This window comes from Balaenoptera physalus (assembly GCF_965194825.1).
Source record: "Balaenoptera physalus genome assembly, chromosome: 15".
Classification (NCBI taxonomy): domain Eukaryota; kingdom Metazoa; phylum Chordata; class Mammalia; order Artiodactyla; family Balaenopteridae; genus Balaenoptera; species Balaenoptera physalus.
In genome coordinates this window covers 91,607,802-91,622,384 of record NC_138894.1, presented here as the reverse complement: position 1 = coordinate 91,622,384, position 14,583 = coordinate 91,607,802, and the positions used below count along the sequence as shown (strand labels likewise).

Below are 14,583 nucleotides of genomic sequence, written 5' to 3'. Positions count from 1 at the left end.
AGGGAGGAGCCTAGGGTGGCGGACGCCAGGGCGCCGGAAGTTGTGCTCTCGGTGGATGGTGCCTTTCCTTCTGGGTTCCCTGTGGCTGCTCTTCCAATTTAGGAAGCCTCCCGCAACCTGTTCCTCGTCCCCGTTTGCAGATGTCTGCGATTCCCGCAGAGGAGAGTGACCAGCTGCTGATCCGACCCCTGTAAGGGACCAGCGAGAGGGAATGAAGCCACGGGTTGTGAGGCGAGGAGGGTACCCGGGTGGTTGGGCTCCTCAGTCGGCCGCAGCCGGCGCGCCTCTGCAGTCTGCCCTTGGTCCCTTGGTCCGCAGTTGCGGGCCAGGCCTCCGGATGCAGGGCTTTGGAGAACTGTGGATCGGAAGGGGCCTGCTCGGTTTCATGGGATTTTGCTTTTTCCTCGGTCTCAAGGGAGGAGAGTATGTGGAGTTGGGGGGCGGGGAAAGAAGGTCTGTGGGGCCGCTGCGCGCTTTCTTGTTCGCCAAAGAGTGGCAAGCTCTGAGGGAACCGGTGACGCCGGGGACGGCAGGATGAGAGAAGGACGTGGATAAGGCTGTGGCAGTGCGAGGAAGAACTAACCTGTTACCTCCAGAACTTGGTATTTGCCAGGATGGGAAAGGAGGTAAATTAGGGACTCGCTGTGAGCTCCATTCAGAGCTCCAACTCTGGGAGAATAAGGAGGCTAGAAAGTGGGAGGGAAGAAAAAGCCGAGGTGTTAAGGACAAAATCTCAGCCCCTGACTGACCAGGAGAGGGCTGGCCTTTCACTGGAAATGGCCTTCTGTCAGAGAAGCACCTTACAGATCTGGAATGCTGCTTAGAAAGGGAAATACAAATGTGGAGGAACTTATTCTGTAAATGAGCGGCTAGAATCCACCAACATGCTCACTGTTAGAAATGAGTCAGCACCACATGATCACCTGCCTTTTTCAAAAGGCAGAAAGTATTTCCTTTACATGTTCATTTAGAAAGGACTCCTTGAGCACCTACTGGGGACGTAACCCAAGTGTGCCGCTGCTCAGTTCACACCTCTCCTCTCTTCCTGTGCTCAGCAAACACTGAGCAAGTGTCAAGGCCACACTGGACACTAGGGATACAAATAAGACAGAGGGCTGAGTGAACTGGATTCACCCTTTTGGAGGGAGCTGCAGCGCCGCATGAAAAGTACTGGAGAGATAGTTTGGAGGAATAGCAGACCATCACTTTGGAGTCAGGCCTGAAGTCCTATCTGTACGCTATCGATTGCTAGGACAGCAGCCTCACTGAACCCATTTCCTCATGTGGAAATAGTATAGCAGTACTTAACCGTGCAGAGTAAAGCTCGTGGTAGGTGCTCAGTCAATGGTGACTACTGTAAGAGTACAGATAGGCATTGCACTAAGGCCGTGAGAGTGCAAAAGGGATTTCCAGCAGAGAGGAGGATGCCACCTCATGCATCCTGGAAATTATGATATGAGCTGAGGCCTAAAGAATGAGCAGGAATTAAAGACAGCTGACGTGTGGGCAAGGGTGCTCCAGGCCGAGGAAGTGGCACGTGTGAAAATGAGAGGGCTCTGTTTGTGGCCAGTCTCCCCATGGCTGCGGCTAGAAGATTAGCAGGTGAGATGGTAGAGGCTGTCAGGGTCCAGCTTATGAAAGACATTGTGTAAGGATTTGGGGTCTTTATCGCCAGTTATAGAGAGCCAGGGAAGGATCTTAAGCAAGGATGGGATGTGGTGGAAATTATGTTTTAGGAAGATCAAAGATGCTCCTGGCAGCAGTGTAGCAAATGAATAAAAGGGTGGATCAAGGGACTTCCCTGGCGGTCCAGCGGTTAAGACTCCGAGCTTCCACGGCAGGGGGCACAGGCTCCAACCCTGGTTGGAGGAGCTAAGATCCCGCATGCCGCGTGGTACAGCCAAAAAAAAAGAGGGGGGGTGGATTAAGTGGAGAGAATCCAGTGGGATGATATTGAAATAAACCAAGTGATGAAGCAGTGAGAGCTTGGAATGAGTTAAAATAGCAGCAATGGATTGGACAGAGAGAGGTTTGAGAGAGTAAAGAAGTGAAATCTTTAGAACCTTGTAACCGATCAGATGTATTGTAAGGGGCCGTTGTTGGGGGAAAGGCAGTGTAGAGAGGAGTGTTAGGATGACACGGACTCCTAGGTAGGACAGCTGGTAAATGGTTGGATTATTCACTCCAGGAGTACAGGAGATGGGGCAGGTCTGGAGTAAATTTGGGAGTTTTATTGTTTTATAACAGCCTTATTGAGATTGAATTCACGTCAGCACACTCATTCAAAGTGTACAGTTTTAATATATACAGAGTTTTACAACTATCACCACTGTCTAATTCCAGAACATTTTCATCATTCCGAAAAGAAGCCCTTATATATCCATTTCCCTCCAACTTCCCCAGCCCTAGGCCACCACTAATCTACTTTCCGTTTCTACAGATTATCTTGTTTTGGACATTTCATATAAATGGGTTACAATATGTAACCTTTTGTTACCGGCTTCTTTCACTTAGCATAATGTTTCCAAGGTTCATAATTTGGGAGTTTTTACTCATTCAATAGGTATTTCTTTAATTCTTTTTTTTTTTTTTTCCTGGCCGCGCCGCGGCTTGTGGGATCTTAGTTCCCCGACCAGAGATTGCACCCGTGCCCTCAGTAGTGAAAGCACAGAGTCCTAACCACTGGACCGCCAGGGAATTCCCACAATAGGAATTTCTTGAGGTTTACTGCGTGTCAGGCAGTGTAGCTAGCTATACGTCGGTGAATGAAATAGACAACGTCTCTGCTGTTATGGAACTCTCATTTTAATAGTTAGAAAAGCCGTAAAGAAGTAGATACAATAACTTCATGTAGTCTTAAGTGTTATTATAGAATGTTGTGAAGGGCCGATGAGGGGGTGACATTTGAACTGAGACCCAAATGATACACAGGAGCCAATTATGTCAATATCTGAGGGCGGAGCATTCCAGAAAGAAAGAAGACCAAGGGCAAGGGACCTGAGGTGCAAACTTGTTTGGCATATTTGAATATAAGGTGTCTGTGAGATGTCCCAGGAGAGATACCAGTGCCAGGTGACTGACTGTTAGAGGTCTGGAATTCAGGAGGACAATCTGGGCTACAAATACAAATTTGGAAGTCCTCAGCATGTTAAAAATGTGAGAATGAAGATCAGGAAACTGAGAAGACGACCAAGGAGAGAACCCTTGGAATAACAGCATTTGACGGATGGGCAGAGGCAGCTGAGCGAAGGAAACTAAGGCGGAAAACCAGTAGGACAGGATGAGAGCGTGAAGTCGGTGAAACCAAGCGCGGAGAGGGACGGAGCAGGAGGGATGACGGAGAGGGACGGAGCAGGAGGGATGACGGAGAGGGACGGAGCAGGAGGGATGGCGGAGAGGGACGGAGCAGGAGGGATGACGGAGAGGGACGGAGCAGGAGGGATGACGGAGAGGGACGGAGCAGGAGGGATGGCGGAGAGGGACGGAGCAGGAGGGATGACGGAGAGGGACGGAGCAGGAGGGATGGCGGAGAGGGACGGAGCAGGAGGGATGGCGGAGAGGGACGGAGCAGGAGGGATGACGGAGAGGGACGGAGCAGGAGGGATGGCGGAGAGGGACGGAGCAGGAGGGATGACGGAGAGGGACGGAGCAGGAGGGATGGCGGAGAGGGACGGAGCAGGAGGGATGACGGAGAGGGACGGAGCAGGAGGGATGACGGAGAGGGACGGAGCAGGAGGGATGACGGAGAGGGACGGAGCAGGAGGGATGGCGGAGAGGGACGGAGCAGGAGGGATGGCGGAGAGGGACGGAGCAGGAGGGATGACGGAGAGGGACGGAGCAGGAGGGATGACGGAGAGGGACGGAGCAGGAGGGATGGCGGAGAGGGACGGAGCAGGAGGGATGACGGAGAGGGACGGAGCAGGAGGGATGACGGAGAGGGACGGAGCAGGAGGGATGACGGAGAGGGACGGAGCAGGAGGGATGACGGAGAGGGACGGAGCAGGAGGGATGACGGAGAGGGACGGAGCAGGAGGGATGACGGAGAGGGACGGAGCAGGAGGGATGGCGGAGAGGGACGGAGCAGGAGGGATGACGGAGAGGGACGGAGCAGGAGGGATGACGGAGAGGGACGGAGCAGGAGGGATGACGGAGAGGGACGGAGCAGGAGGGATGACGGAGAGGGACGGAGCAGGAGGGATGACGGAGAGGGACGGAGCAGGAGGGATGACGGAGAGGGACGGAGCAGGAGGGATGACGGAGAGGGACGGAGCAGGAGGGATGGCGTGCTGCCGGGAGAACAGTGAGATAAGAACTGAGAGGGGCTGTTTGCACATAGCGACAAAGAGCTGTTCTGCACGGAGAGTTTCAGAAGAACGGTTGGTAAAAAGACAGATTGCAGTGAATTGAGTGAGTGGAGGCGAGGAAATAGAGGCAGAGAGTGTACGCAGCTTTTAGGAAGCGGGCAGGGAATCTAAAGAAGATTAGAATTAAGGGATTTTCATTTGGGGATGAGCGTGACTGTGGCATGTTTGAATGCGGTTGGTGAGGGAAAAGCCAATGATGTAGCAGGCAGGGGTCAGTTCCTCAGAAGGAGGGAGTGTGCAGAGTGTAGAACCATGGTGAAAGGATTAGCCGTAGAGAGAGAGGTCTGTTCTCTGTTGCAGGAGAAATGGAAGGAGAGAAAGATGTGGGTGGGTTGGTAAGTTGAGGAAATTGACAGCTGAACTGTACAGTTTTTTGATGCAGAGAAAGCCATGCCTTGAGTGAAGAGTTAGGATAGAGGGTTGGAAAATTTAGGAACGGGGAGAAAGGTTGAAATAGTTACCACACTAACTGTAAGAGAAAGCTGAGCTAGGGACACTTAAGAGGGAGCGTGGAAGGCCAGGAATCCACAGTAGCACCGTGGGGGTCTGATTTTCTTTGTCCTGCTCTGAAGTAGGATCTCAGTTTGAGGATGCATCCATCTCATGTCTGTCTCCTAGTAGCCTATGCGTTCCTTGAGCTCAGGGTCTTGGTATTAGGCCTTTCCATAGTCTAGGCACTTAATACAGTGCTTGGCAAATAGAAGCTGCTGGCGGTTAGGACTCTGTGCTTCCACTGCCGTGGCCCTGGGTTCAATCCCTGGTCAGGGAGCTACGATCCCAAAAGCGTCACAGTGCAGCCACACACACACAAAAAAGCTGCTTGATCTTGAATGAGTGGGTGAATCATGAGCTAGAATGGTTGGGGAGAGGCAGTTAGAGAAGGGGAGGGATTGGAAGAGCAGGCGAAGTTTAACTTAAAGTCTTACGGGAATTGGAAGGTAAGGCTGTTTCATTAATTTAAGAAGAGAGGAAATTAGTTTGAAGTACTTGGTATCAAATATACTGAAACAACAGAAAGTAGAAGGAAAAGGGAATGAGATTCACAGGTATGAATAAGATAAGTCTATTTAAATTTAAGCTATTTGGTAAATGCATATTATCATGTTAAAGAAAATGAAAGAATTTTTAAGTGCTTATGGGTTTTTACATAAGTGCTAATTCAAAAGTCCTATTAAATAATCTGAATCACTGCTAGTTTACATGTTGAATACATCACAATTTAACCGTAACATTCAGAGGGTTGGATTTAACCTTTGGGCTTCTCAGATCTATACCAGCTTCTCTCACAATTTTAACAACTGGAAGATCTGTGAACTCCCAAAGGTCAGTTTTCATCCTTTCCCACATTGAGGCTGTACTTTGCTATCTTTGTAATTTTGTGGAACTTTTATCTGCCTCAAGTGAGTGCTGGCGTCAGATGGAACAGAGTTAAAGTTGTAAAAAAGTTTGAATTTATTGGGCTTTATTTTGATTGTTTTTCAGTCATTTTTATTTCTTCCCTTGAATGTTTACAGTGGAGCTGGGCAAGAAGTGGGAAGATCATGTATTATTCTGGAGTTCAAAGGAAGAAAAATAATGGTAATTATTATTTTGTAGTGCGGTTAACAGTATGTTCCTGTCTGCCTCGGGTGTTAGGTCTTTTCTAGTTCGATAGATTTTTCTAGTTCAGTAGTTATCTGTTTAGCTCCCAGAATAAAGTCATAGTTGGTATAGGTCATCTGTGTAAAATGTTAATGCGGAAAACTAGGACACCTTCCACTTAGTAATTTGACAAAACATTAAGTAAACTGAGAAAATATATTCTAAGATTGTAAAATTGTCAACTGGATCTCCTGATCTATTGTATCTTCAAAGTCCCTCTTCCATTCCTGAAGGTCGGGCCAACCTAACTGCCCCACCCCCAGTGGGAGACCCCAAGAAACTGGCCGCCTGAACACATGCAGAGCTCCAGCCACCCCCGTCCAGTGTGACAGTAGGGCCCTGGTCTGGCAGCTGAGGTACCTAAGTTAGCAGTAGGACACCCGGCCTTGGGCAAGTCAGTCTCTCCTCTCAGCCCATTTCCTTGACTGAGAGGTGGAGGGGCTAGAAGAGATGGTCTCTGTGGTCCTCGTTAGGAAGGCGGTGCAGTGGCTCATCATGGTCTTCTGGTCCCATTCTTCTGTTTCTCCCACTCTGAAAAGAATGGGCATATGGCAGACACGGTCGTCTTTTTAGTCATTTATTGTATTAATTGATAGGATATGACCAAAATGAGGATATAACCCGTTAATGACTGACTCTTAAGAATTTGCCTTCTAATACTTAAATTGCCCTGATCAGGGAAGTTTCCAGTTTCTAATCATTGTCTTCTCACAATAGTCACATCTGGTAGTAGCGAATCTATAAACTTTAAAAATGTTCACCATTTCTGATATTAAAGTTCTTGAAAAAGAGTTCATTCGTTGTTATAGTGCCTACAAAAAGTAGCTGGAAAGAAGATGTCTTGTATTTTGTGTCCTGTGACTCTAAATGTGAGCTACAATTAAATTTGTTTGGAAAGTTAGAGTTAATGGCGTATCTGCCCATTTAGTAAGAATTGCATTCCAAATGCTTCCCACATGTATAGAGTCCATCCTGATTATGTATGGTGTGATGGGTCAGTTATAATTATTGTCTGTTTGTTGAATGAATGTGGAGGAGATTATGATCTTTCTTTCTCTTTCTTTCAGTTGGACTGTGGGATCCACCCAGGCCTATTTGTTGAATGAATTTTAATATAATGTGGAGGAGATGATGATCTTTTTTCTCTTTCTTTCAGTTGGACTGTGGGATCCACCCAGGCCTATTTGTTGAATGAATTTTAATATAATGTGGAGGAGATGATGATCTTTCTTTCTCTTTCTTTCAGTTGGACTGTGGGATCCACCCAGGCCTATTTGTTGAATGAATTTTAATATAATGTGGAGGAGATGATGATCTTTCTTTCTCTTTCTTTCAGCTGGACTGTGGGATCCACCCAGGCCTATTTGTTGAATGAATTTTAATATAATGTGGAGGAGATGATGATCTTTCTTTCTCTTTCTTTCAGTTGGACTGTGGGATCCACCCAGGCCTGGAAGGGATGGATGCTCTTCCTTACATCGATTTAATTGACCCAGCTGAGATCGATCTCCTACTAATTAGTCAGTAAGGTTTTTTTCTTTATTAAGGACACTGTTTTCCAAGGACCTTTACTGTAAAGGTCATTCTTTGCCAGATTTTAAGATTCTGGTGTTTTAAGAGTATTTTCTACTAGGAATTATATTGCAGACATCTAAGTCTAAGACAACACACCATATCATCCTCACAGGTGAGAGAAGGTTACTATGAAAAACTTACTTTCCCATCTCTAGAGCGAGAAGAAGGTAACATATGCCTTGGATCCTTGTGAAACTTAAGACCAAGAAAGCTCTTTTGCAGAATATCTCCTGAGGCCACTGTGTTGTCACATTGTTCTGTGGGAACTTCACATATAAACAGTGACGTGTTTCAACTTTATATGACTAAAACGCTTGTTATAATTTTAGCTGTTGAGAATAGGTTTGGCTTCATTTTGATGCCTAAAAAATACTTTTAATATCCTTCTCTTGCACTAGAACTAGATGCATTACTCCTTCCTTCTGCACATACCTATCCTTGGTGTTCTGAAAGTATCAGTATGTAATTGTTACATAGAACTTTTCTGTACAGTGAGTTTTATTATATAAGATACATGATGGATAATATTTTAAGAACTGACAGAAGCCCTTTGTTTCTTTTTAAGTTTCCATTTGGATCACTGTGGAGCTTTGCCCTGGTTTCTACAGAAGACAAGTTTCAAAGGAAGAACATTTATGACTCATGCCACAAAAGCTATTTATAGATGGCTTCTTTCAGATTATGTCAAAGTTAGGTAAATTACTTTTTTAGATCTATACATGCCCTTGGTTCTACACAATACATACGGTTCAAGATACAGACCATTTTGTGTTTTGAAATGAGATGTTTTCTTTCTGTTCGCAAGGATGTCATTAATTTAGTCGCTCATCATAACAACTCATCAAATACCTGTCATGTCCCCAGCACCTCCTTGGCCTTAAAGTCTTTATGTAGTTTTTGCATCCTTTTAAATCTTTGTAATGTAGGTGAGTTATAAGGTATGATAGCAATATTCTATAAATAGAATTTCATAATTTTATTAAAATTTAAAACAAAATATATTTTACAGTGCTGTATACTGAAATCTTTTTTTGGATGATTTGATCTAAGCAAATTGACTATCTTAAGTGAAAAAGTTCTCTGGGGAAGTTTTTTCCAGTTGCAAGGGGAAAATCTACTCCTTTACCAAAAAGTTTGAAGCATTTTTATGATACCTATAGCACAAATGATTAGCCTTCAGAAGTTTACTGTTTAATATGTATATTCCAAGGGTAGCTAAGAGGCAATTTGTTATTCTTCTATATAAATACAGAAGAATGGAACAGTTATCCTTAGTAATAATTATACTGGTTAACACTTAAAGAATGCTTACCACGTGCCAGGCACAGCCCTCAGTTCTTAACATATGTTAACTCATTTAATCTTCATATCAACCTCATGATGTAGGTTCTGTCGTGAATCCCATTATACAGATGATGTGACTGAGGCACAGAGAGGTTAGGTAATTTGCCTGTGATGGTCACAGTAAGAGACAAAGCTAGGATTTGGACCCAGGCAATCTGGGTGTGCCACACTCTGGCTCCAGAGTGTGTGTCCTTAACCCCTACTCTCTCTTGCTTTTTTGTAAGTACGTTAGCATAATTTTCAGGAGAACACTTATGTTAAACTTTCTAGAGAAATCTTTTCACATCCCAGTGTGAAAAACTCTGCATGGTTCAATGTATGTGGGTGAGTTTATCTCACAAGAGTGTTGGGGCAGGAAGAAAGGTTGAGAAGTACTAGCCTAAAGAGTACTTTGCCTTAATTTACTGTTTGTGCTTTGCTTAAAATCATGCTTTATAGCTACACACACTGAACATTTTTATTATAATAGCAGAGTAAAAAAAGAGATTCTAAATAGCATAATATGTACAGTATAATTTTAAGAAATACGTGGTTATGTCATCCACAGATAATTTCTCTGAGTTCCAAGACTTGTAAAATCTTACCGTTAATTTTTGTTGTGTTGGCATCTTTAAAAATTTAGTAATATATCAGCAGACGACATGCTGTATACTGAGACAGATTTGGAAGAGAGCATGGACAAAATTGAAACCATCAACTTTCATGAAGTGAAGGAAGTTGCAGGAATCAAGTTTTGGTGTTACCACGCAGGCCATGTCCTGGGAGCTGCCATGTTCATGATTGAGATCGCGGGCGTGAAGGTACGCTCTAGCTTGGGAATTTCCTGCTCACAAGAAATCAGTGCAGGGCTTTAAAGAATATTCCCTAAGACTAGCAAAGTGTCAAAACACTGAAACGTAAGATAAAATTAAGTTGAAACTTTTTCCTTGTAAATATCGTAGTTCATACTCCATGATAATACTTCTCTAATCATGATTAAGAAAAGACAATAATAAGCATCTCAATAAAGTCCCCTCATGTTACTGTAGGATTAATGCCTTTTCAGTGTCCCTTAGAAAACTGAAAGCTCTTTAGGGAAGAGCCTTCTTTGTGGCTGCATCCATTTAACATTGAAATACGTTTTGGCATTCATGTCCTCTTGATGTTCTGGGATTGATTCACATATAAACCCCTAAAGAGGGTAGACTGCGTGAGTGAAAGAGGTTAATCAGAAAGGACCTTTCCAGCCATCTTTGATGAAAAAGATTGATGGAAGTCTTGAAAAACTTGAGAAAAATGTAGGTGGACTTATGGATTTCAGGACTGGCTTGTGCACCAGTTCTCAACTCTGGCTACACATTAGAATCACTTAGGGAGCTTTCTAAAATACCGGTGAAAGTCTTCCCTGGTGGCGCAGTGGTTAAGAATCCGCCTGCCAATGCAGGGGACACAGGTTCCATCCCCGGTCCGTGAAGATCCCACGTGCCGTGGAGCAGCTAAGCCCATGTGCCACAACTACTGAGCCTGTGCTCTAGAGCCCGTGAGCCACAACTACTGAGCCCACGTGCCACAACTACTGAAGCCCACGCGCCTAGAGCCCGTGCTTCGCAACAAGAGTAGCCCCCGCTCGCCGCAACTAGAGAAAGCCTGCGCGCAGCAACGAAGATCCAGCGCAGCCAAAAGTAAAAATTTTACAGAAATAAAATTAAAAAATAAAATGAAATACCAGTGCATCTGAGAGGATGACCTTGGCCTTTTATTTTTAAGTTCTCTGGGTGATTTTTTTTTTTGGCCGCATGGCAAGGCTTGTGGGATCTTAGTTCCCCAACCAGGAATTGAACCCAGGCCCTCGGCAGTGAAAGCGTGCAGTTCTAACCACTGGACCGCCAGGGAATTCCCGCTCGGTGATTCTTACGTGCAGCCAGAGTTGGGAACCAGTGCTACAGTGTAATAGTGTTCTAAATTTTTTGTAGCTGCTCATTGTTTGAAATTTTTACACAATGACTTGTACTGTGTACTGCTAAACCATTTATTCTTGCCGCTTGCTCAAAGGCACATAAAATAAGCAGAAAATAGCACAAATGCAAATCTAGAGTCGCATTTCAAATTTGATGAAATTTGTTGGAGATAGGATTTTATCTTCTATCTAGATAGGTTTTCCATATACCTTAGTAGATTTCTTTCCTCATCATCATGACCTTTTTCTCTAAGATATTGAGACTATGTCTCAAGTTCATTAATATAGAGGTTATCTTTGTGGGCTGATTCTTGGAATATATTATTCCCATTAGTTAGATTTAATAATGGAAACACTGGATGGTTTATGACTGAATTAATTTACACATTTTGAATTAGACACAAGCACTGCATCTAAATTCATCAGTTACAGGCCATTTTTTTCTATTGAACCTCACTTTCAAGAATTTATGAGCTGAACTATTTACAATAGCCAGGACATGGAAGCAACCTAAGTGTCCCATTGACAGATGAATGGATAAAGAAGATGTGGCACGTATATACAATGGAATATTACTCAGCCATAAAAAGAAGCGAAATTGAGTTATCTGTAGTTAGGTGGATGGATCTAGAGTCTGTCATACAGAGTGAAGTAAGAGAAAAACAAAAACCATATGCTAACACATATATATGGAATCTAAAAAAAAAAAAATGGTTCCGATGAACCTAGGGACAGGACAGGAATAAAGACACAGACATAGAGAATGGACTTGAGGACATGGGGAGGGGGAACGGTAAGCTGGGATGAAGTGAGAGAGTAGCATGGACATATATACACCACCAAATGTAAAATAGATAGCTAGTGGGAAGCAGCCGCATAGCACAGGGAGATCAGCTCAGTGCCTTGCGTCCACCTAGAGGGGTGGGATAGGGAGGGTGGGAGGGAGACGCAAGAGGGAGGGGATATGGGGATATATGTATATGTATAGCTGATTCACTTTGTTATACAGCAGAAACTAACACACCATTGTAAAGCAATTATACTCCAATAAAGATGTTAAAAAAATAAACTTTGGCAAGAAGCGGCAAAAAAATAAATTAAAGAAAAATAAAGTGATCAGGGAAGCTGGTAGACTTATGAGTAATTTTATAATTGGTTTTACTTGAATGATCTGTTAGAAATGGCATGAAACTCCCATTACTTTCAGAATGTAAAGACTAATGACAGAAGTGTCGCACGGAGAGGATCTGAAGATACTGAAAGTAAAGTGGAACTCAGTAATTGTCCTTTTAGATATTAGTGGAGTATAAAGTCTTTTGACCAATAAAAAAAATAAAATACTGCTGAGAGAAATTAAAGAAGACCTAAATAAATAGGCCTCTGAATTGAATGATCTCTACTTTCCTGTTCAGTGGATTGAAGCTACCCAAGAAGTACTTAGCAATTGCTTTTAAAAGATGTCAGTTTGGGACTTCCCTGGTGGTCCAGTGGTAAAGAATCTGCCTTACAATGCAGGGGACACGGGTTTGAGCCCTGATCCGGGAAGATCCCACATGCCGCGGAGCAACTAAGCCCGTGTGCCACAACTACTGAGCCTGTGCTCTGGAGCCCATGAGCCACAACTACTGAGCCCACGTGCTGCAACTACTGAAGCCTGCACGCCTAGAGCCCGTGCTGCGCAACAAGAGACGCCACCGCAGTGAGAAGCCTGCGCACCGCAAAGAAGAGTAGCCCCCGCTCGCTGCAACTAGAGAAAGGCCACACACAGCAACGAAGACCCAACGCAGCCAAAAATAAATAAAAGAATTTATGAGCTAAAGATAGTAGTAAAACAAAGCCTTCTAAAATCCTAACTTTCTGGCTTTATCTTTTTCACAGCTTTTGTACACAGGTGATTTCTCAAGACAAGAAGATAGACACTTAATGGCAGCTGAAATTCCTAATATTAAACCTGATATTCTTATCATTGTAAGTATTAGTGCCCTGATTGTAGTTAGTGTAATATAAGCAGAATTTTTCTAATGGGAAAAAAATATCATGATCTCATTTTCGTAATATGTGATCAGATATAAATGTGTCTGGTTTTTTAGTATAAAAATTAATTTTGGGACCTCTCCTTGTAGTGCAGCTGCACTTTCTTGCTGTTAAATATATTAACTCTAGTCTAATATCACAGATGATATGCTGTCTCCTGAATATTCTTGTCTAGGTTGATTACCTCAAATTTCTCGAGTATCTTAAAGGTTGTGTAGAATGGCATGGCCCCACTGTCTTTGCCATGGTGACTGTCTTTTGGCCTGTAGCACCTGCTAACTTTATGTGTATGTGCTACCTGCCTACTAGGTTACGAGTCTCAGAAAAATTTAAAAAAGATTAACTGTACACAGAAGCTTTGGTGGGGAGGGGGTGATTGGTGAGGAGCAAATTAATAAATGTGCATTGGGCCTATGGTTTATATAAGAATATCAAGGACAGTTAGTTCAAGGTAGAAGAGCTGTCTGTTTCTCCCTCACCACCTGCGGCATCCCCCAGCTGCCCAAGGGTGAGGGGCTGGTGCGTATTGCTGTCCGTGTGCGGTGTGTCGTGAGCGGATTCAGTTTGGCTCAGCTCACAGTATACTTGGCGTATAAACTGACCTTAAAGGAAGTTTTTTTTAAACCCTCAGGAAAAAAATTTATTTTCATTATATCTGGTACTGTAGAGCAGTGCTTCTCAATTTTAATGTGCTCATGAATCATCTGGTGATGCTGTTAAAATACAGATTCTGATTATGGCTGGGCTGGGGCCTGAGATTCAGCACTTCGAATAAGCCCTTGGGGATGCCAGCGCTGCTGGTCAGTGCACCACACAGAGTAGGGTCTAGGGGATATTCGTGGGTTTTTTTGTTTTTTTTTTTTTTTTGAAATTCATGTGACTTTAATAATGATATGTTTATAAGAATAGGATATGATGAATTTAGCATGATTTTGTTGAAGGATTCAAAGATTTATGTTCAGGGATCTGCAAAATACACTTACTAATAATGAAATATTTTAAATAGCTTAAATGCCCAACTTTGGGGATCGATTAAATTACAGTAACTCTATATGATGAAATACTGTTTAGTCATTTAAAAGCTCATTGTAACTAGGAGAATATGTAGCAAACTCTTAGGAGGAAGTATATTTATAGGAGAATTTTATTTTCTAAGTAACACGAAGAACAAAATATAATTTTTATAATATAAGAAGTTTTTTAAAGTATATATTAATAAAAACATGGATATATTTATTTGTTAATTAGCCAACTATCTCTTATGCATAATAATTTTCTTAGAGATTGATTTTTAAGCAACCATGACTCGCTTAAAAATTAATCTCCCCAAAATCATGCCTTCCATATTTTAGAAGACTATTTGACAGTCCTGTGAATGTATTTGACAGTCCTCCCATACCCTCCCCCAAATCATTCCTTTCGTATTTTAGAAGACTATTTGATGATGGGGGAAAAGGTAGATATATAATGACAAAAACAAGTACCAAAACAGCATATAAGACAATTATATATGTAACCGAGAAAGACCCCATGGGGCCTTCCCAGGACAGGCCTTCCCCCATATCCTCTGCTTTAGCTCCTCTATGAAGTACCTAGATAATAGTATTTGATGCAAATTTCCTGAGTTGTTTTGCATATGTGAACATCCCCCACCCCCCTCACCAAAAAAATCTAGGGGATATTCTTTTT

General features: G+C 43.3%; 1 protein-coding gene across 2 annotated transcripts in view; it reads left to right on the top strand.

Moving 5' to 3' along the window:
* Positions 1–8: 8 nt before the first annotated feature.
* The window catches only part of CPSF3 (cleavage and polyadenylation specific factor 3), a 44,934-nt gene continuing 30,359 nt past the window's right edge, over positions 9–14,583 (top strand). For both annotated transcript variants that reach the window (XM_082425838.1, XM_082425837.1), the window contains exons 1-6: positions 9–190; positions 5,879–5,942; positions 7,432–7,529; positions 8,146–8,274; positions 9,547–9,724; positions 12,739–12,828. In XM_082425838.1, the coding sequence (XP_082281964.1) occupies positions 141–190; positions 5,879–5,942; positions 7,432–7,529; positions 8,146–8,274; positions 9,547–9,724; positions 12,739–12,828 (609 nt within the window). In that variant the 5' untranslated portion in view covers positions 9–140. The remainder of the gene's footprint in view (positions 191–5,878; positions 5,943–7,431; positions 7,530–8,145; positions 8,275–9,546; positions 9,725–12,738; positions 12,829–14,583) is intronic.